This window comes from Gymnodraco acuticeps, unplaced genomic scaffold (assembly GCF_902827175.1).
Source record: "Gymnodraco acuticeps unplaced genomic scaffold, fGymAcu1.1, whole genome shotgun sequence".
NCBI classification, from domain to species: Eukaryota; Metazoa; Chordata; class Actinopteri; order Perciformes; family Bathydraconidae; genus Gymnodraco; species Gymnodraco acuticeps.
In genome coordinates, this window is record NW_022990459.1 from 786,744 (window position 1) to 810,814 (window position 24,071).

The window sequence follows — 24,071 nt, forward strand, 5'->3', positions numbered from 1 at the left end:
TCATATTTTGGACTAAAACACAATTGAAGGTTTTTAGCTCTTTGCTTGATCTTTTTTTGTGGATACACCTAGTTAATCAAACATCACAGTTAGACGTTTCAGTGTAACTGCAATGGAGGGCAATAGAGATGAAAATAATTGATATCCAGTTTTTTAAGCTCACAACTAAATCTATCAATCATACCATCTTACATCTTACATTACATCTTACATTGTAAATATTATTATTTTTCCACGACGTTATTCTTGATCAGAACATGTTTGGTCGTGTTACTGAGTAAAGGAAAATTCACACTTTTGAAACACATTTTCTTTATTTCTCTAGAAGTCACTGAGAGTGATTTTTAGGACTTGTGGGAACTCAGTAACTAAAGTTGTGGTACAGTAGGTTGAGGGAAAATAGTGCACAGTCTTCTGCAGAGGAGTTTGCCAGACAACAAACTGTTTTATATCTATATAAATATGAATGCCTTTTTAAAACATGCAAAATAAGGAAATGACAGCTTCAGAGGCAAACTTGTACTTCATTTGCAAGCGCTGAATACATTCTTCAAATAAAAAAACCCTCTATTTAATATTGATGAAATGAATAGCCTCAAATCACACATATGATTATCAGATGACCACATAGTTCCTAGCTCATCTGTATTCACCTGACAGAAGAGCTGAGAGCAGGAAGTGGACATTAGGATGCAGAACAGGAAGTGTTTTTAACCCATATTAAAATAAAATAAAAAAGAACCACTTTAGGGGCTTATTCTGTGATAGGCAGTTGTCGTACAGAACTCTTGGCTTTATATTTAGTTGCCCATGCAGTGGTTTCTATTTAATATGCAGATCCAGACATATCGTGCAGTTTCATATACAGCTCAGTATATTTGGTCACCACCCTCCCCTTCCTCTCCTGAATCCCCAAACATCCAGTAAGATGTGAGATGAGGTCAGGAGGAGGAAGTCGGGGGGGGGGTTGTTGCGTGACAAGCAGCTCAAAAACCACATGTGTGTGTCTCTGCCCTTAAAGGTGAATTGGGTTTGTGCTCTCCTTCCGCTGGGTGATTCTGTCCTCTGCATCCTTTCCCTTCTCTCCACTCTGCTCTCGTCCACAAGCACACATGTACAGAGGAGGAAGAAGAAGAGGAGGATGAGGAGGAGGAGGAGGAGGGAACTGTCATAGAGTGCAAAGTTTAGTGCAACAGAAGAGGCAATTTGGTTGTCAAAAACAAACTCTCTCTTTGTCTAACATCACTGAGTTAAGAAGCCCCATCCCGAGTTATTTTGAGAAACCATAGCGACCTCTCAGCTGATCCTTCTCGTGCCGGAGACATGTCTTCTGTGGCTTCGCAGCACTTTGCCACAGATAAACGGATCCATTCACGTCTCTGGCTTTTACACTCCAAGAAAAAAGCAGTGGGCATTTAGCATAATGCACATCCCGAGAACACACCGTTTATTTAGTCAAGGTTGTTCAAATTTAAAGATTTAGTAATATTACAGACGTCATTTGTTAAAGAATACAGAATACTACCAGAAAACATTCAGACATGTTTGTTTTTAAATTCAGAGGACGAGCAACATGGTAGGAAATGTGACTTTAAGCATCAGATTGCTACTTTAAAGCAGAGCTCTGTAGTCGGCGTTAAACTGTGGAACTCTTTATCATGGGATTTAAAGGGTTGTATGGACATCTTTAGGTTTAAGAACATGTATAAAGAAAGACATATTAGACAGTATGAAGATGTCAGGTGTTGTTTTTGCTGTGTTTGTGGTTTCATGTTACTCTAAGTATTGTTTGTAAGAAGCTGTGATTGATCTATTTTTGAGTAAGGGGCAGGTACAATAAGACGTTCTTCTCCCTGCTCTTTTTCATCATGAGCTACTAAAAAAGGTCTCCATGTGTTGTTTTATAGTAATTCCCATCAGTGGAATAAAAAAAAAAGGTGAGGCGCAGACGGATGAGAAAAATAAAGATATCACTCCATCACAAACTGGAGGAGCTACACTGGAACACAGCACGCTTTGAAGTGTTTGTTTGATGCTCACAACGCTGGCAGCTTTACGTGTGTGTTTGTGTATATATGTCATTTCTATCATTCACGTCTGTTTTGTCGGGAAGTGAGTCTCCTAATAGCAGCGTTCCTTCTCTAGCACAGACAGAAGAAGTGTGTGTGGTGTGGGTGTTGTTTAAAAACCTGTCGATGCGCCGCTGTGAGCAACAACATCTGGTTTAGTGCACAACCCGAGACATGCATTTTTAATTCAGACCAGATCAGTGGAGCAACCTTAAATTATCCGTCTTAGTACAAGCAGCTTTTTTCCATGCCACTGCACTCCACACTACAATTATCCTCCCCTTGTTTAATTGTGTTTGTTTAATTTGTGCCAGTGACAGCACCGTTTGTTATGTCCGACTGATCTAACGTGTTCTTTCTTTCCTCTCTTTATGTTCTGCTGCCTCCTCTCAATGGATCCCTGCATCTCTGCTGACTTCCAACACAGGTAAATAACTTTCCATTTCTATAGAGATACCGCACACAGAGTTGTTTGGTGCTGTATTCTGTGTTTTGAGCTCTAAAAGCCACAGTACAAGACATACAGCTTCATTACCCGATCTAGCTTGGGTCTTTTGGTTTGGAAAGCCCTTTGACTTTAAGGTTTATTTATGAGCTTTCAGTCAAATGACAAGATCTTCATCAGCAGATTTGCTCAGATGTCACATTTCTGTCACTTTTAAACAAGCACTTTTGCACACGTGTAAAAAAAACTGAACAAGCCAAAGCCTCACCTATTCCAGGTTGCTAATACGCTCTTTCCAAAAGACCACAGAGACGCTATCATTTAGGGATTGAGGGCTGTGGGCTGGGCATTTCATTTCTGTCTTAGCTTAAAATGAGGTAAGAACTGGGGCTTTTCTTCCTCATTCAGAGTGTGTTTTTGAAGTGGAGAAGAGCTACATGCCTGCTTCCACTGTGAAGGATGCTCAGCGGTAAATACAACTGAACTGTAATGGCAGCCAATATCCCCCAAAAAGATGAAGAGAAACTGCAGATAGCAGCGAAAGCTAGCTGCGCTATTTCCCAGAGCTGCTTTTAAGTCTCGGAGATAAATGTCAAGTCTTAGAGGACAAATGATGAGTCCACTCTCAGGTCTGCATCAGGCACACCGCAACTCAAGATGCAATCTCCTCAGGTCTCTGTCGGCCAGGATTAAAAAATGGCCTCAACGTTTTTATGTGATTTGCTTTCAAAGCTGTTGAAACTAAGGCTGCACAATTAACCGAAATGAAATCGCAATATGGACTAGTGCATTATCCAAATCGCAGTAAGTGCAATATTTGGTTAAGGCAAAATATGTAAAAATAGCTGAATTAAGTATTGTGGTGCTGCAGAGAAGTCCCATCCTATAAACGGGATTTAGATTTAGAATGATTTATTGCCCTTTAAATGTACATACATGGAATGTGTCTTGAGAATAAGATATCACTCACCATACACATACAACATACAATTCATACACACAAAATGAGTGAAAATTCTGCAGACTTGATACAAGATTATTTTTGCAAAATCACACCATGATCTTTTTCAAAGTATATATAAATCACAGTCTCTTCTTCAGTGTGTTTTATTGTAATTAAAGATAGGTGAAGGTGTGTGTCAATTACAGCCACCTAAATGACAGTTTCTAGAGAAATTATCACATGTTCAGTCTCGTTCACAATGTGAGAACGTGTAGATCTAGAATTCTAGATGAAAGACATTTAATACCATCTCGGGGAACAAGAACAGCGGCCCACAGCTCCCATTTTGCCTGTGCTGTAGAATAGCCCGAGGTGTGAAATGTCACACAGCTAAAGGTTATTCCCTACTTCATTAGGGGAAAACAGCCATGCATGTGTTCGGACTGGGTAAGGTGCAGTGGTCCGCGGGGCCAAGGACAGTGAGAGGGAGGGGCTGCTGGGTAATGAGAGCAGTAGTGGTGGTGAGACTAGTGGTTCATCTGTTCAGGAGGAAGTGGAGTTATCGAGAGATGAACATTCAGACACATGCATGTAGCGGTGGAAGTACTTACATCAGGGGTGTCAAACATACGGCTCGGGATGACTTTGCAATGTGTAGAAATTAGACATTCACTGCAATTTTTTTTCACAACTTGTATGTATACATTTTATACATTTACAAGAGATAACTTAAGCTTATTCCTTAATAGTTACCACTGTAGTTTGTATGGTGGTGTGTCAGTTCAGGGAATCAAGATTACTACACAGTTGTGGAAATGGATGCAAAATAATGGCTACATCGTGACAAGTTGTTTTGATCGGTAAAGTAAAATACTACTGTATATGGTTCAGTTCCAGATACCGGTGACACAAGGTTGAGTGCCTTTGCAGATACACTGTGATCTGTACGTTGTAATGCACATGTGTACATGATAAACTCAGGCATTCAATTGTTGAAATTGCACTTATTCTTCTTAAGAAAGTGGAAAAAGATACTTCATTAAATGTGCACATATTCCGAGTGTACTTTTTCTGCACTTAAACAAAGGGCACAGTTTGGACTTGTCGTTATTTATGGGTTAGTATGCTATGATTTGACTGTTCTGGCCCACTTGAGAACAAATGTGGCTGTATGTGGACCCTGAACTGAATTGAGTTTGACACCCCTGATTTACACCCTTTGCTTAAAGGGATACTTCACATTTTTGAAGTGGGGTTGGTTGAGGTAATTAACCATAAACTGTGTATTACCCAAAGTAGATGTTGATAGCCACCACCTGTTGGGAGGAGAAAACAGGGGTACCGGGACAGAAGTAAATTGTGGTAACGCTTTTGACATGAACAGCAAATTGAGTAATTGAGCTTCCTAAAATACAGTATGTCCCATCTAAAATATTTTCGTCATTTTATTTTTTTCAAACAATCAAACGATCAAGGCAGCAGTAAACCATCATCAACCCCATGTTCTGCTAGGAAAGAAATACGGATTTTTGGTGATGTTTGACAGCTTTAAAGAGGTCATTGATAAAAGCTTACCGTCGGATAAGGCTGTCTCATATCAAGGCAAATCATTAAAGAAAATATTCTAAATATAGAGTACACTTGAACTGATATTGATTTGGTTTAAATGGGCCTTTCTTTAGGTGTCTGAAAAATGTCCACCGCTGCATCTGTCTTCAGCAATTACTACTGAGCAGTACATGCTTCTCTAACCTGTAGTTAATACACTGACCATGGATAAGCACCTCATACAACCCCGCTTAAAAATAAAACGATTTATTTGAGTAAAGATTTCCTAATTACAAATACAATTCCTGCAATAAAAATCTTCTCATTTTATTGGCATCTTTGAAATGACAGTCAGTGTCAGTCCCTTCACATAAATACACACACAGTGTACAACACCCCCCACTGAGTCACAGATTGACCAATCATTACTGAAGCTCGTTTTTTTGCCACTTTGGTTGAACATTGATGGTTGTGAAGTTGCAGCTGCAGCCCGCTGTGAGGGGTTCTAGCAGCTTCTGACGTGTTCTCTTGTGATAAGGTGCTACGGCTCCTGTGAGGTGTGTGTTTGAGTGTGGGAGGACACGAAGCTTTGTGATGCCTGGTGTCTATCGATCGCATAGGCTTTACAGTAGAGACGTGCAGACAGGCCGCTTCCTGTCTGGATAAAAGTGCAAAGCTCATGCCTGACTCCTGGCACGAGAAGTGATAGAGAGCAGCAATGAAAGCAAAGCATGTTGGGATACCCTTTGGGGAGGTTCACAGAGTGCATCTACCTGTAAATGAAGCAGTAAGAAGAATGTATTGTAGGTTAAAAGCAGATGAGGCAACATTAAGTGAGATGTACTTGTCTGGACTTGTTTTCATCCTTATATAGAAATACATTAAAAACTAATTGGGGTTTGCCCCTGCGAAACAACACAATATATATCATTTAAGAATTAGACATTAAGTGCAAAAAAAACATATTATCTTAAAAATCCTGATCGTAATCACTCAAGATCAGAAAACACACTTCCCACAAAAATATAAGAATGATATGTTAAATGTAATTAAATAACGTGTCTAGACGGTCTAGACGAAGTATGTGTATCAGTTCTGGCATCATCAATTAGGAGATCGGTGTCTCTGGCATCAGTTGTTACCTGCTGCAGTCAGGTTTGTTCTCTCTCGTTGTGAGAGTATGCCATCTTGTGGCTAAACCAGGTAGCACCGTCAACAGGGATATTATTAAAGGAAAAATCCCCCCTAAATTCACAAATATATAAAATAATGATAGTGTATTTGTACTTCTGTGTCTCCTTTTTGTATACCTGCCCATTGAAAACAGATGTAAATAAGCAAAGTCTGGGGCAATTACTTTGAATTGCAACTGTCACTGCAAAAATAGCCAATATAATGAAATAATCTTCAAAAATAGCTTTACTAACTGGATTTTATTATGCTGTATATACATTCAGAAGCAAAAAGTTGTTGCTCATTATGAATAATTCAGTGTCAGTGGACCAGACAACAACTCAATACAATCTAGTGTTAGCAAAATGGCACATTTTCCACCATTCCCTCAGCCTGATGTAATATTAGTTATTAAAACACAACGATTACTAGTTATATTACTAAGTTTATGGTTTTGTTTTCGGATTTTGACAGACTGTTGTCTTTGAGGGTAAAATAGTTCCAATTATGTTGTTACAGAAATATCATAATGGCATTTAACTTTAGGAAGAATATCGTGGGTAAGAGATACAAGAATGTGCCCTGCTGTCCTCGACCACTTTGAGCCTGTATCCCTTTTTTCTCTCTCGGATGTAGTCAAGCACCTGCGGCCGACAAACTGCACCTCAGACAGCATTCCCTCTCGCCTTCTCAGAGATGTTTTCGATTCAGTTGGAGCAAGTATTTTATTGCTTATAAACACCTCTCTTAGCTCAGGATGTGTCTCAGCTGCCTTCAAACATGCCATGGTCAAGCCACTACTTAAAAAGAAAAATCTCGACCCCTCCATTCTCGCAAATTTTAGGCATCTCCCAGCTACCTTTTTTATCTAAAGCCCTAGAGCGAGTAGTCTACGTCCAGCTACAGTCTTTCTTAACCACGCATGGAATCCAGGAAAAGTTTCAGTCTGGCGTCAAACCCATGCACAGCACTGAAACAGCCCTTTTAAGAGTTTTTAATGATCTGCTCCTAGCCGCCGACTCAGGTAGCCCAGCTGTCCTGGTGCTGTTAGACACACTGTGGACCATAGCATCCTGTTGTCACGGCTTGAACAGTCCGCTGGCATCACAGGCTCTGCCCTTGCATGGTTCAGGTCACCTGACAGACCGCAGCTTCTCAGTGCAGCTAGGTGCCTTCTCCTCTGCTAAAGCCCCTCTTACCTGTGGGGTTCCCCAAGGCTTTATTCTGGGCCCCATCCTCTTTTTACTGTACATACTGCCCCTAGGTTCAATTCTCAAAAAACACAATATTCCCTTCCACTGCTACGCCGACGATGTAAAGATCTATCTGCCTCTCAATTCAAATGTCAACTCACTACAGCAGTTGATGGACTGCTTAACAGAGATAAAATCCTGGCTGAGCAAAAACTTCCTCACCCTCAACGAGAGCAAGACTGAGGTTATATTTTTTGGACCCCAACCTCCAGCCTCTCCGGTTGATATTCTGGGCTCTCTCAATAAAAAACCTTGGAGTGACCTTCACTAGCACTTTTAAATTCGACAAGCAGGTCAGCACCGTAGTCAAATCCTGATTTTTTTTAAATAAGACTATTGGCCAAAACCAAGTCATATTTATCTTTTAAAAACTTAGAAAGGGTTATTAATGCCTTCGTAACCTCAAGACTGGATTACTGCAATGCTCTGTATGTGAGTATGGACCAGGCCTCAATTAGACGCCTGCAGCTGCACGTCTTCTGACTGGCCACAAAAAACGTGACCACATCACCCCAATTCTGGCCTCACTACACTGACTTCCAATTTGGCTCCGAATAGATTTTAAAATCCTTTTATTTGCTTTTAAAGCACTAAATGGGCTGGCTCCAGCCTATGTAGCCGAACTCCTCCATCGCTACACCCCAGCCAGAGCTTTAAGGTCTGCTGACCAGCTGCTGCTGATAGTGCCCAAGACCAGGCTCAAAACCCGAGGGCACCAAGCCTTCGCAGCAGCTGGCCCCAGGCTCTGGAACACTCTGCCCCTCCATGTGAGGTCGGCCCAGACACTAGGGGTTTTTAAATCTATTCTTAAAACACACTTCTTCTCCCTGGCCTTTTAGTCAGAGCGGAGCACGACTCCTGACTTTTCCCTGTGTTTTCTATATATCTGTTGTAATTTATTGTCTTTTATTGTGATTGTAGTAATGTGTTTTTATTACATGTACAGCACTTTGGCTCGACCAAAAATCGCTTTTAAATGTGCTTTATAAATAAACCTTGATTTGATTTGATGTACAGAAATGTCCCCAATTCATTTACCATCTCTTCCTCATATTTTTTTCCCCTTCCTAATCGAGAAATCTCCACTCTAGCTTGTGAAACACATATTGTCCCAGCAGATGGTGCTATGTTACCAGAAGAGTTTCATTAACCTCCAATTTGCTCACTTATGCAAATAATACCTCATGATTAACCCCCTGATAATTTCTCCACATCCACCACTGCACACAGACCTCTGCTCTTACATCTCCTCCAATTACATTGATTTCAGCACATCGATGTGGAGGCAGTGATCATTTCTCAGACCATTTATTCCGATACCTCCACTGGTTGAATAAGAATTGGTTCTCCAGCGAAAAAGGGTGAATCAAAGCAATACATCACAAGCAATTTGTGTCGGCAGACTCCTTCAGACTTCATAATGGTCTTTATCAGGCTACAGCAGCAGCGTGCTTCAATAAAGATGGAAACAGATGGTTTTCTGCTCCTTGCGTTTTCACTGGGGAACCCCGTATTAACAGTCTGCAGAAGTGAAATCTCATGAAGGCAGGGTCTTAACATTGGCAGCGAGGATTTTGACCCTAGATTGAAGATATTCGATTTTCGACAGGTGTTCTCACTTGTGTCCGGAAGCTCCATTATTCTGCGCCTCCATATGAGTGTGTTTGCTCTGTCAGGGTGCCAATTAAGGCGTGTGATCAAGTGCAGGCCTCACTGTTTGCCCGCGACAGGCCACAAGACGTAGTGCTCTGTGTCCACATCTCAGAGGATGGATGGTGTGTTTGTGGACAGTGTGTGTTCTCTCAGTAAAACAGTTGGGACAGATTTTATTACCATCCATCACCGCCAACATCCTTTTAGGAAACGGGCCCGGTTTTCAGCTTTTGAAGGGATTTTGTCGCACACAAACTTTCTAAAGTTGAAGCAACACTTTTTATTTCCATTTCCTGGAAGAATGAACTATAAAAGACATTTCCCGGTCTTAATTGAGCAGGATTAGGTATAATATGTTGGTAAATGATGTGGATTTATGGTTAATCTTTGGCAATATTCTTCTTTTTTTTGTGCCCAGTACCCTAAATGTGCTCGGCTTCATCCTCTTTTTCATCATCATGAGGACTTTAACCTTATTTCCTGTGCCCCTCTATTGGATTACTTAATGAGTTTCAGAGTCAAAAAGCAAAAACTGCTGCCAAAATGGTATTTTTGGGTCCCAAAAGCCAAGCCTTGTTGTTATCTGTGAGCAGCAGCGGTATTCTTCACGAGGCTGGGGCGGTTAATGAGAATTTTATGAGATTGCCCCCCCCCCCCCCCCCCCCCTTACTTGTGCTGCAGGAGAAGACTGATGAGCCTGAACTTGCAAATAAAGTAAAAACAATCAGGGGAGAGGGTGGAAGGATAATCACACACATGCACACACACATATAGCAGATTAAAAGAGATGTGCTCGTATTCTTGGAAGATTGATTGTGTCAATATTCACTTCATTTATATGGTGCAAGATGTCTCCTCTTAGGTTTCTTCCTTCAGCTACAGGAGAAAACTCCAACTGTTATTTAAACTTGTCTATTTTCTCAACTGGATTGCAATATTATTAGTTAGACTAATTAGAATTCACTGCAATAAAGTGGTCATAAATGGTATAAGGGTGTTAAATGGGGCTAATGTTGGCTGATATGCCTGAGATCAACACAAGATGTCAACTAATCTAATTGCCTTTTAGTATTTTAGGTATTTTCAGAACTCGGACACATGTTCCCAGTCCAAACTAAAATGTATTCTTATGTACCTTCTTGAATACCTCCACCAATGTCAAATTTCCTTTCTCGTAATGTTAACACATCATTTGTAGATCACCCCTTGATTTGGATCTGCTCTAAATGGGTTCTTCCTTGGCTAATGCTACGCCTTTACACCAAGTTTCATGAACATTGTCCAGTTGTTTTTCTGTAAGCCTACTGACAAACAAACAAAGCAAAAATATTACATTACCGATACTGTCTTACTTTTTTTAATACACAAATGGTCCTTTTATGAAATCAAGAACCTGGGACTTGATCTCGGCTGGATTTTAAGATCAACATTGACCATGAAAAGGCCACTTGAGCCCCATAGATCCACCAGTTTATACACATTGTTTAGTGTGAAATGTTGCTCTGGACTCCATTTAGGAGGCATCAACCACCCACTCTGGGCTCTGCGGACTGACAGTAGTGTGAATGCCTGTGTTTGTGCATGTGTAAGCTCTCATTAAACCTTCAAAATGAGTCCTGTTAACCTGTCAGCCAACCCACATCTCCCCTGACTGCTGCCACAGGGAGGCCATTTTGGATATTGATAGCATTGTTGTCAAGAAGGGTAGCTCTTTGTAAATGTGAAGGATGGGTGTTGTGCACCGTCAAAAGTGCTAGTCAATCATGTTTCATGTTTATTTTGTATTGTTTTTCACTTCCTGTTTTGTTTTTGTCACGTCTCATTTCAGGTCCCTTGACTCCCTTTCCTCATGTGTTCTCCCACCCTCATCAGTATCAGCCCCGCCCCTGATTGTGTTCACCTGTGTCTTGTTGTTGAGTGTTTTTAAATTCCCCAATCTCCCAGCGTTCAGTGTCAGTTCGTCTTGTCCTCATGACAGAGCTATGCTCTTCAGCTCGTTTTGATTTCAAAGCCTATGTGGCTCCTGAAACCTATTATAAGTTTAGTTCCTCACGTTGTGAGTGATTTTCTGTTTTGCCTTGCTCAAACCTTTTTTGTCATCTCTTAAGAGTGATCTTCTTTTGTTACCTTTTTTGTGCAAATAAAGTATCTTAATTGTACTTTACCTTTGGCTCCCGGGTCGTGCATTTGAGTCCTTATCCTTGTGTAACCAAGTTCATAACAGAACGAACTGACCACAATGGACTCAGCCGACCCAAAAACTCTTCACGCCGCCCTGTCAGCCCAAGGCGTGAGGATTTTTTATCATGAGGAACAACTGGGATTAATCAGCCAAGGAGTGCAGACACTGGTAGGAAACCAGGCCGAACTTCAAGTTTCCGTCTCTGCACAGATACAACAGCTGACGAATCAGATGCAACAGTTCATCACTCACCTTCAGACTACTCCGCCGATGACGTCAGTCACAGCTGACCGCCTGCATGTCGCGTATCCTGTTGACGCTGTCAATCCAAGCCAGGCTGTGTCTTCCTCACTACGGCTGGCTCTCCCGGAGAGGTTTTCCGGTGATTCCATCAATTGCAGAGCTTTCCTGGTGCAGTGCGACCTGCATTTCCAACACAACCCAGGCGCTTTTTCATCAGACCATGGTAAAGTGGCGTTCATTGTGTCCCATTTAACGGGAAGAGCTACAGCCTGGGCTACTGCAGAATGGTCCAGAGACACGGAACTATGTTACTCATTACCCGACTTCACAGACACTATGAGTCGTATTTTTGACCATTCATCACCTGCAACAGAAGCCATCCGAAGACTACTCCAGATGCGGCAGCATAAGCGCCAGGTGCAGGGGCGGACTGGGACTAAAATTCAGCCCTGGAAACTGACCCAGTCCGGCCACATGAAATATCAAATGTTAGAAATTCGCTGTTTATTATTTAAAGTTTTACGTCCGATTCGCTCCTTTTTTTCCTCTCTGTGCACAGCTCCAGTTTGGGCATTGGCCTGTCATCAGATTACATTTTTAGTTGCTGCTGTAGCGGAAGTTTAGTACAATTATTTTTTGATGAAATTCTCCACCCTCCATAATTGCTTCAGTTGCTTACTACTTTTTAAGGGTGGTGATGACAGTTACAGTACGAACTGAAGTTGATGCGATTTGATTGGATTGTGAGGCATGAGTGAGCCTCATCTGATTGGTCAATCCCTCCATTTCTTTTCAACAAGGGAAGCCAATTTTGGCTAGCCTCCTCTCGCAACAGAGTGCAATACTGTTTCATCATAACATCTAGAGGGGCGCTGTTTCACTCTTTGTAAAATACTCAAAGAGAATGGGGGAGAGACGGGCCGGCAGAATAATTACCGAAACTAAACAAAGTGTTTTTATTTATTTATTAAAATTATAACTACAATCCAAAAAAACAGGGGAAGCCTGGCATCCCTTGGCCTCCAGGAGAAAACGCCACTGAGTTCAAGGGATAATTCTCACCCACCTCTTGCTCTTGCCCTGCACGTGTATGTGCCAGTTGAGCTGGTTCTTCCACCAGCTCAACTCTCTGTCCCTCATCATGAACGCAGGAGGCTGGCTGTATATCTGAACTCACGCCCTCATCATTCTCTTCATCATCTTGCACTTGTTCTAAGCTGCTGCTAATAGTGCTTGTAGCAGCACTGCTGCCAAAAAGGTCTGTCAATTTGCGACATTTATATGCTTCACCTGCGAGTGACTTCACCTTTTTCTCTCTTGCCTTCTCGGCCCCACCTTTTTCTTTTTGTTTTTTTTTATTTGTATCCATGTTTTTTCATTCTCCCTGTCTGCCGCGGCGTCTAATCCCTTCTCTTCGTGTGGCCGGTCTTTTTTCTTCTTCGTGTGTGATTATTTGACAGATAAGAACCACACAACTACATTAGCGCCCTCTGTCGGCCGTCAGTGCAATTTAAATGATGACGTTAAACTATTTTTTTTTTTTTAAAGGGCCGGCCGGCCGTCAACGGACCTTGACGGCCGGCCGTTCTGTGGTTCTCCAGATTCTACAGATGGCCAGTCCGCCCCTGGCCAGGTGGTGGATTATGCTATCGAGTTTCGCACGGCAGCAGCGGACAGCGGGTGGAATATTCCGGCTCTTCGCGACGCTTTTCTGACTGGATTATCAGATCCAATCAAGGACCAGCTGGCTCCCCTGGAGGTACCCTAGGACCTGGAGTCTCTCATCGCCATTTCCATCCGGATCGACAACCGTCTTCAGGAAAGAGAGAGAACGTCGACGCAGCCGTGACGGACATCCCAGTTTCCAGGGCTTTTCTCCACGAGCCTTTCCACCAGAGGAGGTTTTCCAGCCAGCGGATTCGGTCCGTTGGAGGACAGCACCTCCGCCTGATGCAGATAAACCCATGCAGTTGGGAAGGACCAGGCTTTCCATGGAGGAGAGACAGCGCCGGCTACGAGAAGGGTGTTGTTTCTACTGTGGCCAGCCGGGTCACCAACTCGCGTCATGTCCGGGAAAAGAGCAAGCTTACCAGCCAAGAGGAGGGCGCTGGTGAGCAAGTTTCCCACAGACTTTCCTCCTCGTCCAGTTACCAAGGTAAACATTTTTATTAATGATCAGGTCATTACCCAAGGAGTGCTAATAGACTCAGGAGCGGACGAAAGTCTTATGGATTGGGGCATAGTCAAACAGCTTGGTATAAAGACTGTTCCTCTATCTTCCCCCATTAACGCCAGTGCTTTAGTCGGACGTTTGTTGTTTACAGTCACCCACTGCACAGAACCTATCCAGATCACTATAAATAATGACCACACTGAAGTTATGCAGTTTCACATTTTTGAATCGGCTCAGCATCTGATTATTTTGTGTTTTCCGTGGTTAAAAATCCACAACCCACACATTGACTGGCGCTCAGGAAAGGTTAAGGAGTGGGGAGAGGATTGCATTAACAGGTGTAAACATTAACGCTCTGTTAAAGCACCAACAGACCCTAGTAGGATCGTCATAGATCACCCAGACTATCCTGACCTGCATAAAGTACCGTCATGTTATCATGATCTAAAGGAAGCCTTTAACAAATCAAAAGCTATGTCGTTACCTCCTCACCGACCTTTTGATTGCCCCATTAATCTCTTACCGGGGGCTCCCATTCCCAAGGGAAAACTGTATTAGATCTCAAGGCCAGAGAGAGCGGCAATGGACGACTACATTTCCTCTTAAATCAGGGATTATCCGTCCTTCATCTTCCCCAGCTGGAGCAGGGTTTTCTTCGTAGGAAAAAAGGACGGTTCTCTGAGACCTTGCATAGACTACAGCCCTCTTAATGACATTACGGTGAAAAACCGCTATCCTCTGCCACTCATGTCCTCTGCTTTCGAGCTACTTCAGACTGCCAAGATTTTTACCAAGCTGGACTTAAGAAATGCATATCACTTGGTTAGAATAAGGGAAGGGGATGAGTGGAAAACAGGGTTTAACACTCAGAGCGGTCACTATGAATACCTTGTGATGCCTTTTGGACTGTGTAATGCACCGGCTGTGTTTCAGGGTTTTTGTGAATGAGGTGTTGCGGGGATTTTGAATGTTTCTGTGTTTGTGTACCTTGATGACATTTTGATTTTCTCACCAGACTCTAAGTCCCATGTTCACCATGTCCGTCAGGTTCTGCAGAAACTACTCGAAAATCAATTATATGTCAAGGCAGAGAAGTGTGAGTTTCACGTAGAAAAGGTGGCCTTTCTAGGATATATAATCTCACCAAACCAGATGCAGATGGAACCTGCTAAAGTCAGTGCAGTTTCCAAGTGGCCAACACCAGACTCCAGGAAGAAGGTTCAGCAGTTCTTAGGGTTTGCAAACTTCTACAGAAAGTTTATAAGAAACTTCAGTTCTGTAGCTGCTCCTCTGCATGTTCTGACTTCTTCCAAAGTTCCCTTCAAGTGGACTCCCCAGGCTGACTGCGCTTTCCAGCTCCTCAGGGAGAGGTTCACCACAGCTCCGATTCTCACCATTCCGGATCCCCAGCGACAGTTTGTGGTCGAGGTCGATGCTTCCAATGAGGGAATTGGAGGCATTTTGTCCCAAAAATCCTTGAAAGACAACAGGATACACCCATGTGCCTTCCTGTCGCGGAAGCTGACGACGGCAGAGAAGAACTACGATGTGGGAAATAAGGAACTGTTAGCTGTAAAAGCTACTCTTGAGGAATGGAGACACTGGTTGGAGGGGGCAGAACAGCCGTTCTTAGTTTGGACAGACCATAAGAACCTGGAGTATATCAGAAAGGCTAAACGCCTCAACTCTCGGCAGGCCAGGTGGACTCTATTTTTCAGTAGGTTCAACTTCACTCTCTCTTTCCGCCCCCGGATCTCAGAATCAGAAGCCTGATGCCTTGTCTCGCCTTTTCGAACCAGAACCCTTTTCTGTAGAGCCCAAGACCATCCTTCCATTAAACCGTATGGTCGTAGCTTTTTCCTGGCAACTAGAGTTGGACGTTAAACAGGCTAACACATTAAACCCAGTACCTAGCAAGTGTCCAAACCACCTGCTCTTTGTTCCTGTGTCTCTCCACTCCAAGGTCATCCACTGGGCCCACACGTCGGTGATCTCATGCCACCCTGGAGTTAAAAGGACTATGTACAGGATTAAGCAGCGTTTCTGGTGGCCAGCCATGAAGAAGGATGTGCAGGAGTACGTAGCGGCTTGTCCGGTGTGTGCCTGCAATAAAACCTCGTCCCAGGTCAAGATGGGTTTGCTCCAACCACTGCCGATTCCTCAACGTCCCTGGTCACATATATCTATGGACTTTGTGACAGGTCTCCCCTTGTCCAGAGGCAAAACTACGGTTCTGACAGTGGTGGACCGGTTTCTCCAAGATGGTTCATTTCATTCCGCTAACCAAGATCCCCTCTGCCAAGAGTACCGCAGAGGTCATGATGAACCAGATATTCAGGATCCACGGATTCCCAAATGACATTGTTTCTGACAATTCATTTCAGCCTTCTGGAAGGAGTTTTGCAGACTCATAGGCGCTACTGTCAGCTTGTCTTCAGGTTACCACCCTCAATCAAATGGACAGTCGGAGCGCCTGAATCAGGAACTGGAGACTACACTACGCTGTCTCGTTTTCCAGAACCAGACCAACTGGAGCGACCACCTCACTTGGGTGGAGTTTGCCCACAATACTCTTCCCACGGCGGCCACAGGTCTCTCGCCTTTCCATTGTGCCAATGGTTATCAACCGCCGCTGTTCTCAACCGACGAAGGGGAAGTTACGGTACCATCAGCTCACACCTTGATTAGACGCTGTCGCCGAGTTTGGGCTGGAGCTCGCCAATCTCTGCTTCGAAGTTCGACTCGGATGAAGGCTGTAGCAGACGTCCACCGCAGGGCCGCTCCCATCTACAAACCGGGTCAAAAGGTGTGGCTTTCCACCAAGGACCTACCACTTCAGGTGGCTTCCAAGAAGTTGACTCCAAGGTTTGTGGGGCCTTTTCCGGTGTCAAGAGTCATCAATCCGGTGTCTGTGCGCCTAAGACTTCCCAGACCCATGGGGGTACATCCTACATTCCACGTCAGCAAGATAAAGCCAGTTCATGAGCACGCTTATTCCCGCCTCCAAGCCCCCTCCACCACCCCAGTTCTTCGAAGGTGGCCTAACGTACAAGGTCCGCAAGTTGCTGGAGGTCCGCAATAGGGGTCGAGGAAAGCAATTCCTGATGGATTGGGTGGGTTATGGTCTCGAGGCAAGATGCTGGGTTCCTGCGAGGTTTATTGTGGATAAAACCCTGATTCAGGATTTTTATGATCGGCCTGGGCCGTCAGGAGTCGGCCCTAGAGGGGGGGGGGGTACTGTTGTGCACCGTCAAAAGTGCTAGTCAATCATGTTTCATGTTTATTTTGTATTGTTTTTCACTTCCTGTTTTGTTTTTGTCACGTCTCATTTCAGGTCCCTTGACTCCCTTTCCTCATGTGTTCTCCCGCCCTCATCAGTATCAGCCCCGCCCCTGATTGTGTTCACCTGTGTCTTGTTGTTGAGTGTTTAAATTCCCCAGTCTCCCAGCGTTCAGTGTCAGTTCGTCTTGTCCTCATGACAGAGCTATGCTCTTCAGCTCGTTTTGATTCAAAGCCTATGTTGGCTCCTGAAACTTATTATAAGTTTAGTTCCTCACATTGTGAGTGATTTTCTGTTTTGCCTTGCTCAAACCTTTTTTGTCATCTCTTAAGAGTGATCTTCTTTTGTTACCTTTTTTGTGCAAATAAAGTATCTTAATTGTACTTTACCTTTGGCTCCCGGGTCGTGCATTTGAGTCCTTATCCTTGTGTAACCAAGTTCATAACAATGGGTCCATTTTCGTGGTGTTATTTTAGGAAACATGAGCTTTTATAAGGACGTGTAATCCCAGTGTGTGTGTGTGACTGCAGCAGAATCCTCCAGATCCCCGGAGGCTTCGTAAGCTGCCATCTTGTTTCTGAGCCTCACTTTTTAAATCTTTATCAGTGGTAGGCTTGTCACAATAACTTATTATGTTGGACAACATCGTGACCCAGGAATAATTGCAGCAACGTATATCATTGTCATTTTAAGACCATTTTATTCCACCAATATAACTCCACACATTTGGTGAATGTATCTTGGTCACACAAATGAACACATGTCAAGCCGCTAGATGTATTTTCACAATCCCTTTTCTAATGTGTGGTGACGAAGCTGTTTGTGCTTCCAAAAAACCCCCCATCAGGGTATTCTTATAAGACTGCAGAGCCAACGTGTAAGAATGAGATGTGGGCGGTTTCACCTCGAAGCTCTTCATTTTGTGACTCAGCCATTATGTATGACTTTTGGATCTGTTTTCGTGCTCAAACATTAAAAAAAGCTTCAAGTAGGAGTGTTCCAGTGCTCTTTCAGAAGTTGTTCCACTTTTTCCCTGACAACAAATTTACATTTTTAATGTTATGTGTTCTCCAGTACAGTATTGGTATTAAAGCTTTATATAACAGCTTCGAACTGTACACACAATGTTGGCTGTGAAAAAGTTAACCACAACACCCTTAGACTGAAAGCAAGGCAATATCCTTTATATAGCACATTTCAACAAGTACTTTACAAAAACAAACATTTAAAGCATTAAGATAAAATACAACCGAAACACACTTAACATACATTTTTAAACAGTAATTAAAAAGCCAAAAGAACACAAATTAAACAAGATAAAATCGAATAACACAGATGTAAAATACAAGAACAAAAGTAACAGTGCAGTGTAAGACATTAATAGTTATTTGATTTAATAAAAGCATAGGTGGGAAGTAAATGTACTCAAGTACTGTACTTAAGTACCATTTCAGATACCACTGTAGATTCCACTACAATTCAGAGGTAGATGGTGTACTTCTACTCCACTACATGTATTTAATACCTTTAGTTACTCTGGATGAATGATGTGAAATATAATCAAGTGTTAAATCAGACTTTAGTTCCACCTGGAGTAAATTCACGAGCTACCCTGCAGTATACAAAGTCATTCAAACTAGCTGCACCTTTACCAGCTTTGAGAACACTTTAATGATCAATCATTATAAAACATATCATATATATTATTTTGAAATGGACCAATCTGCACAATGACTACTTTTACTGCTACTTTAAGAATATTTTGATGCTAATACTTGGGTACTTTTACTTGAGTAACATTTTGAATGCAGGACTTTTACTTTTAACAGAGTACTCCTAAACTCTGGTACTTCTACTTAAGTATACACTTCTCCCACCTCTGAATAAAAGGCAGGGGCAAACAGAAAAGTCTTCAGTCTTGGTTTAGAAGGAGTTGTAGTGCAGTTTTCTAGGAGTTTGTTACACCTATGTTGAGTATAATATCTAAACTGATCTGCATAATGAATTTGATTGTGTCCTATAAACAAAACAGGACCTCATAAGGAACATATACAACTTTGTTATTGATCAGGATCAGATTTATATAGAGTGCAGTGAAGGAGAAGGAGTGTGCACTGCAATAACTGAAACGTTGACTTTAATTATATGTGTTATATCAACAACTTACACTTAATTGTATAAGGTGAGTTGAAAGCAATAATATTAAATTGAACCAAATATTTATTATTTAAACGTAATATTATTGCTTTCAACTAACCGTTAAACAGTTTTTTCTGTGTGTCGATCCAAGGTTTTTTACTTCCCCGGCTTATGTACTTGAGTAACTACACTGAAAATAATGATTGACAGGTCATATCCCTGAATCAGCATGAGTGTGTAGAACTGCTGAGACACACTTGATGCCCCGTGTTTGTAATGCAGCGTTAGTTCGCTCGGTGGATGATTGAAACCCTGCGTCGCCGCCCTCCGCTCGCTCTGGGTTTGATTACTTTCCCCGATGGACTCTCCAAGTGCGTCCTGGGATCGGCTTTGTCTCTGTTATTTTATGTATGAGTAAACCAATAACTATCACCAGAGGTAGTGTTGACAAAGCTAAATATATAGTATGAGGTATGTTGGGGCCAACTGGAGAACGGCCAGCTTTTCGATATTAAACAATGGCTGTTCTTCTGTGGTGCCAAAACAGCATTTTGTTTCTGTGGGATGTGATTTCAATCTTTAATGTTAGGACTGTTTTGTGCACTGGCTTTTGATGTTGACAATATTGTTGCGGATCACAAAAATAAAACCAATTCCTGAATTTGTCGTTCACATAAAACCTCTAATGTTTCCATAGTATTAAGGTTTGTAAATGTAGCTTTGTGTAGCCATAAGATGTCGTCCATCTAACAATAGAGCGTTGAAGTAGGTTTAGAGTAGAGACATAAGGAGTGGAAGAAAATGGGAATATCTAAGGTCAAGACATGAGGCTCTTCTTTGTCCTCTGTCAGGAATTGTAGAAGTGGGATTGAGAGGTCAATCGACCACAGCGGTGAAACCCCAAGTCTTTCCTGCACTGTCCAGCTGAGAGGATTCCCATTTCCTGTTTTATATTTCCTACACTGTAGTATAGGAGTGTCCTCAAAAGACAAACCAATGACAAAATCTCCTCTTTGAGACCTACTTCCAAGGGGGAACATGTCAAAGGATTCTTGTACAGCTTTGGTGAAAACAACTTGACTATAAAGAGGAATTTCCCAGAAGGTTGCAAGCAATACCGTGAGACATAGACTGCCTCAGTAACTAACATGTATCGTCCCCTGCTTTTCTTTGGTGAGCCGCGATGAGTGTCTTACACAACCCCCTTTGAAATCTTGCGAATGAAAAATTGAGAATAATGGTATCTTGGATTTCATCAGCTGAAAAACTGCATGAGTTTGAGGTTGAAAATAACCTCAAGAGAAAAGCCAACAAGACAAGAACATGAAAGATAGTCAGAAGAAGAGTTGAAAAGTGAGTTGGAAGATAAAGGAACATCAGGGAATTGTTTTGCTTTAAAGTTACACAATTCCTAATAATCATTTTGAAAATACTGTAAATTAAATTTGTGTGACAGCTCTGTTAGTCACCCACAAGCTTGTTTTGTATTTTGGAGTCCCAACAAATCTGTTTAATGCATTTCCTTCTTCCAAAAACATTTGCAAAGCTTTTAATTGATATCCATAGCGCTAGCTGTAAAGAAAACTGCCATAAATAATGACTTCCATCAACAGGAAGTCACTAGAACACGCTAAAAATAAAGCAATTTAACCCAACAACAGTGCCATGACAGCAGGTTAACTGGTGGAGCTCTGCCAAAACAAGGGTTTATTTATTAATGGTTTATACCAGGGGTAGGCAAGTAAGTTTGGCCGTGGGCCAATTTTTTGCTGAGCCGCAAGATGGCGGGCCAGAACATAATCAAAGCCTAATTCAAGGAATTGATTTTGGTAAGAGGGCGCAGCGCCCCTGTTCCCCGGTTCAGAAAAAACTCTGATATCGCTGATAAGCCTCCCCATCAACACTCTGATGCGCAGTCAGATCTGCTGATTGGTTCACTGATGATATAGGCGCCCAATCCAGAGCCTCTGGCTAGACCCGCCCAAAGGGAGGCTCGTCCTCTCTTTCAGTCCCAAAGCCAGGGCTATTATCTGTATTTTAACTGACTTATCTTTTAAATTGAGGTGTATTTATTGTTCTCTTCAAAGTTTATTTTTCTCTGAAATGTTAGGGAGGATGGTCCTCCCTTTCCTCAATGGACGAGCCTCCACTGAGTAAAGTAGAATTATTAACTAGCAGTGTTATTTAACATGCTTTTATTCTGATAAGTATTGTCAAGTTCTCTGGGTTTTTGGCATTTATTTGAGTGTTTGCCCACATTTGAGAGGCTTGAGGGACAACTGGAATCCTTGTTCCTTTTCTTTATTTCAACTTTTCAAGGACACATTAGGATTCTTTCAGGTTGAAAACCTTTAAAAAATACCAAAGGACAAAATAAATCAATTACAGCAGTTTTGCTTTGCAATTTCATATATTATAACCTAAATTAATCAGTAACCAAGTATTTTACTCAAACTCAATGTATTTAATAGTTAAATAAGTACTTTAATTGACCTGGTTCCCCCCAACCACACATTTGCCATATGTGACCCGCTCTATCGAAATCAGTCGAAAGTCGCAACGGCTCATTTCAAAATAAAAACATTTGCGTAAAAACATAGTTTTTCGGGGATCGGGTGTTTTGTTTGATTTTAAATAAACAAAGTCTTGGCTTTCAGAATATGACATTTTTATTTCCAAAATCACACGATAAATACATGTTTGAAGCTTGTAAAGGGAAGATGACAGCTCTCCCTCGCCACTCTGCTCTTCCACAGCGCCGCTTCCCCTCCCTCCGCTGACATTATGAATGTAAGCGGATATGTCGGGACAGAATTTATTTTACCGGACAAATTTGAAACTTACCGGTCATGTTTCAATAATAATAATAAGAATTGTGTAGCAGAGTTTCCGTTAGCAGGTAATCACCGGACTAGGACCGGATATGCTGATGTTTAAAACTCAGATAATGGGGCTCATTTTTATATTGCTTCAGTTTATAATCGTTACAGATCAAAAAATTCAGATTCATTTTTCAATAAATGATTCCACAAACAACATAATTATTACATTCAAACAAACTACTTGTAGTAGATGAAGTACATTATTCAAAAGTTTACATTAACTTTTAATAATAACACGGGAGAAACGGATGCTCTCTTTTCCCCTCTCCCTCCCTCTCTCTCCTGACAGCCCGTCAGTTTCTCATGCAGCTCGCTAAGCAGTGGGCGGGGCTTCAGGTGATCATGCAGATCTGCGTGTCTCCATCAGACTCAGCAGCTGATCTGATCTCTCTCTCGGGTCCGGTTACACTTCACTCGCGTTTATGTCCATATCGATCAGATCCAGCTCTCCTGATCGGCCTTTATAGAGAGCACCGATCAAACTATTAAGAGTGAATATCGGCCGATAATGACCGGCGGCCGATAATGACCGGTGGCCGATAATGACCGGCGGCCGATCTATCGGCGGCTAACGGAAACCCTGATGTGGGACTATGTTGTAAAAAAAAAATAAAAATAAAAAATATATATATATTTTTGATTCTCAAAATTACGGGCCAAATATTATTGCTGGCGGGCCAACAATGGCCCGCGGGCCGCCTGTTGCCGACCCATGGTTTATACGAAGGGGACACATGCAATATTCATAGACAAAGTTAAAACAGCTACCCGATGCAAGTATCATAGTATTTATAGAAGATTGAGACCTCCATCCTTAGGAAGGCTTTTATAAAACTAGATGATTAAAAAGTGAGGAAACACGAAGGTTTTAAAGAGAATCATTTTAGGATTACAGTTTAGAGTTAAAGTTAAAGAAACAATTAAAATAGCGAAATGGTCATGTGATCTTTAGCCGACTTATAGAGCTCAACAGATGACATCGTACAGTCTATTTGACAGTACAACACCTAATTAAAGCAACAATCTTAATGCTTTCAAAAACGTGCATATTCTGCAGCGAATACTCATGTTAGCGCTTTCATTCTGACATGCTGTCCTATTTTTTCCTTTCTACAGTGCTGTTTACTCTTTCGCCTCCTAATGCACGTCCCTTCCGAAGCAGATGTTTTTATTTTTCTCCTCTGCACCAACATGTTGTTCCTTGAATCCCATCTTATCGACTGGTTGATATCCCATGCTCTGATACATGTGCACGCACCCAGAAACACTCACTCACGCTGTACACTTGGCGAAAGCGCTCTAATGTTTCGGCGGTGACAAAACCGTGACAGCGTCCATTACGGCTCTCTGCCCACACATGTTGAGGAAATCAATACGCCTTCTTCGCTTCGGACCTTTATTTTCCTAGATGCAACCTGACACCTGCACCTCCTTTGTGAGGGTCCAACTGTTATTCTGAGAGATTGCAGATATTAAAAGAAGAAGAACACACAGCATTATGTGCAGCGCTCAAATTGTCAAAGCTAAAGTCATCTCAAACACCCAATGCAATCAAAAGTTCAAATGTGGTACTTGGAGAAACAACGATTCAGGTTTAAAGGATGGGAAGTTCTATGGGATTCATTTTTGAGGAAAACATTGATATTCATGATGCTAATAACAGGGATTTGTTGCAGAGTATGGCAGCAACCATACACCCAGTTAGGTAGAGATATCTCTGGTTATGAAAGGTGTCAGAGTTGTGGAGCCCGGAGGGACCCTTCAGCTAGAGACTGAGCGTTTGTACATGAAGTTGCATTGAGAGGAATAAAGCTTTTTTTCCACGAAACATTCAGGAAAATCAGATCAACGAAAGCTCTACGATTTGTCCTCAAAAATGTCCTATTTCCTCACAGTATGTGGAGATACAGTGAAGCCTGCTCTTGATGCTCATATTACTTCTGGTCTCTCAGTAATCTGACTCCACACCCAGAGGATGAGAGTATTGCTTCAGCTGACAGTGGGGGTCTTTGGGGAGCTCTATAATACAGTACAGTACACAGCTTCAGCTCCTTTAGAGGGCCTTGTCTCTGCAGCTTGTTATCAGTG

The 24,071-nt window shown here is 42.2% G+C and overlaps 1 protein-coding gene across 20 annotated transcripts in view; it reads left to right on the plus strand.

The window, feature by feature from the left end:
• The window catches only part of ppfia2 (PTPRF interacting protein alpha 2), a 204,784-nt gene that overhangs the window by 52,720 nt on the left and 127,993 nt on the right, over positions 1 to 24,071 (plus strand). The window contains exon 1 of one of the 20 annotated variants that reach the window (XM_034226076.1): positions 2,370 to 2,496. The exons of 18 other annotated variants lie outside the window; for them this stretch is intronic. Coding sequence is in view for 1 of the 2 variants with exons in the window: in XM_034226073.1 (XP_034081964.1) it covers positions 13,575 to 13,664 (90 nt within the window). In the remaining variant the exon portion in view is untranslated. Of the gene's footprint in view, positions 1 to 2,369; positions 2,497 to 13,309; positions 13,665 to 24,071 lie in introns of those variants that run through there. One more of the 20 variants, XM_034226073.1, reaches the window with a different exon arrangement.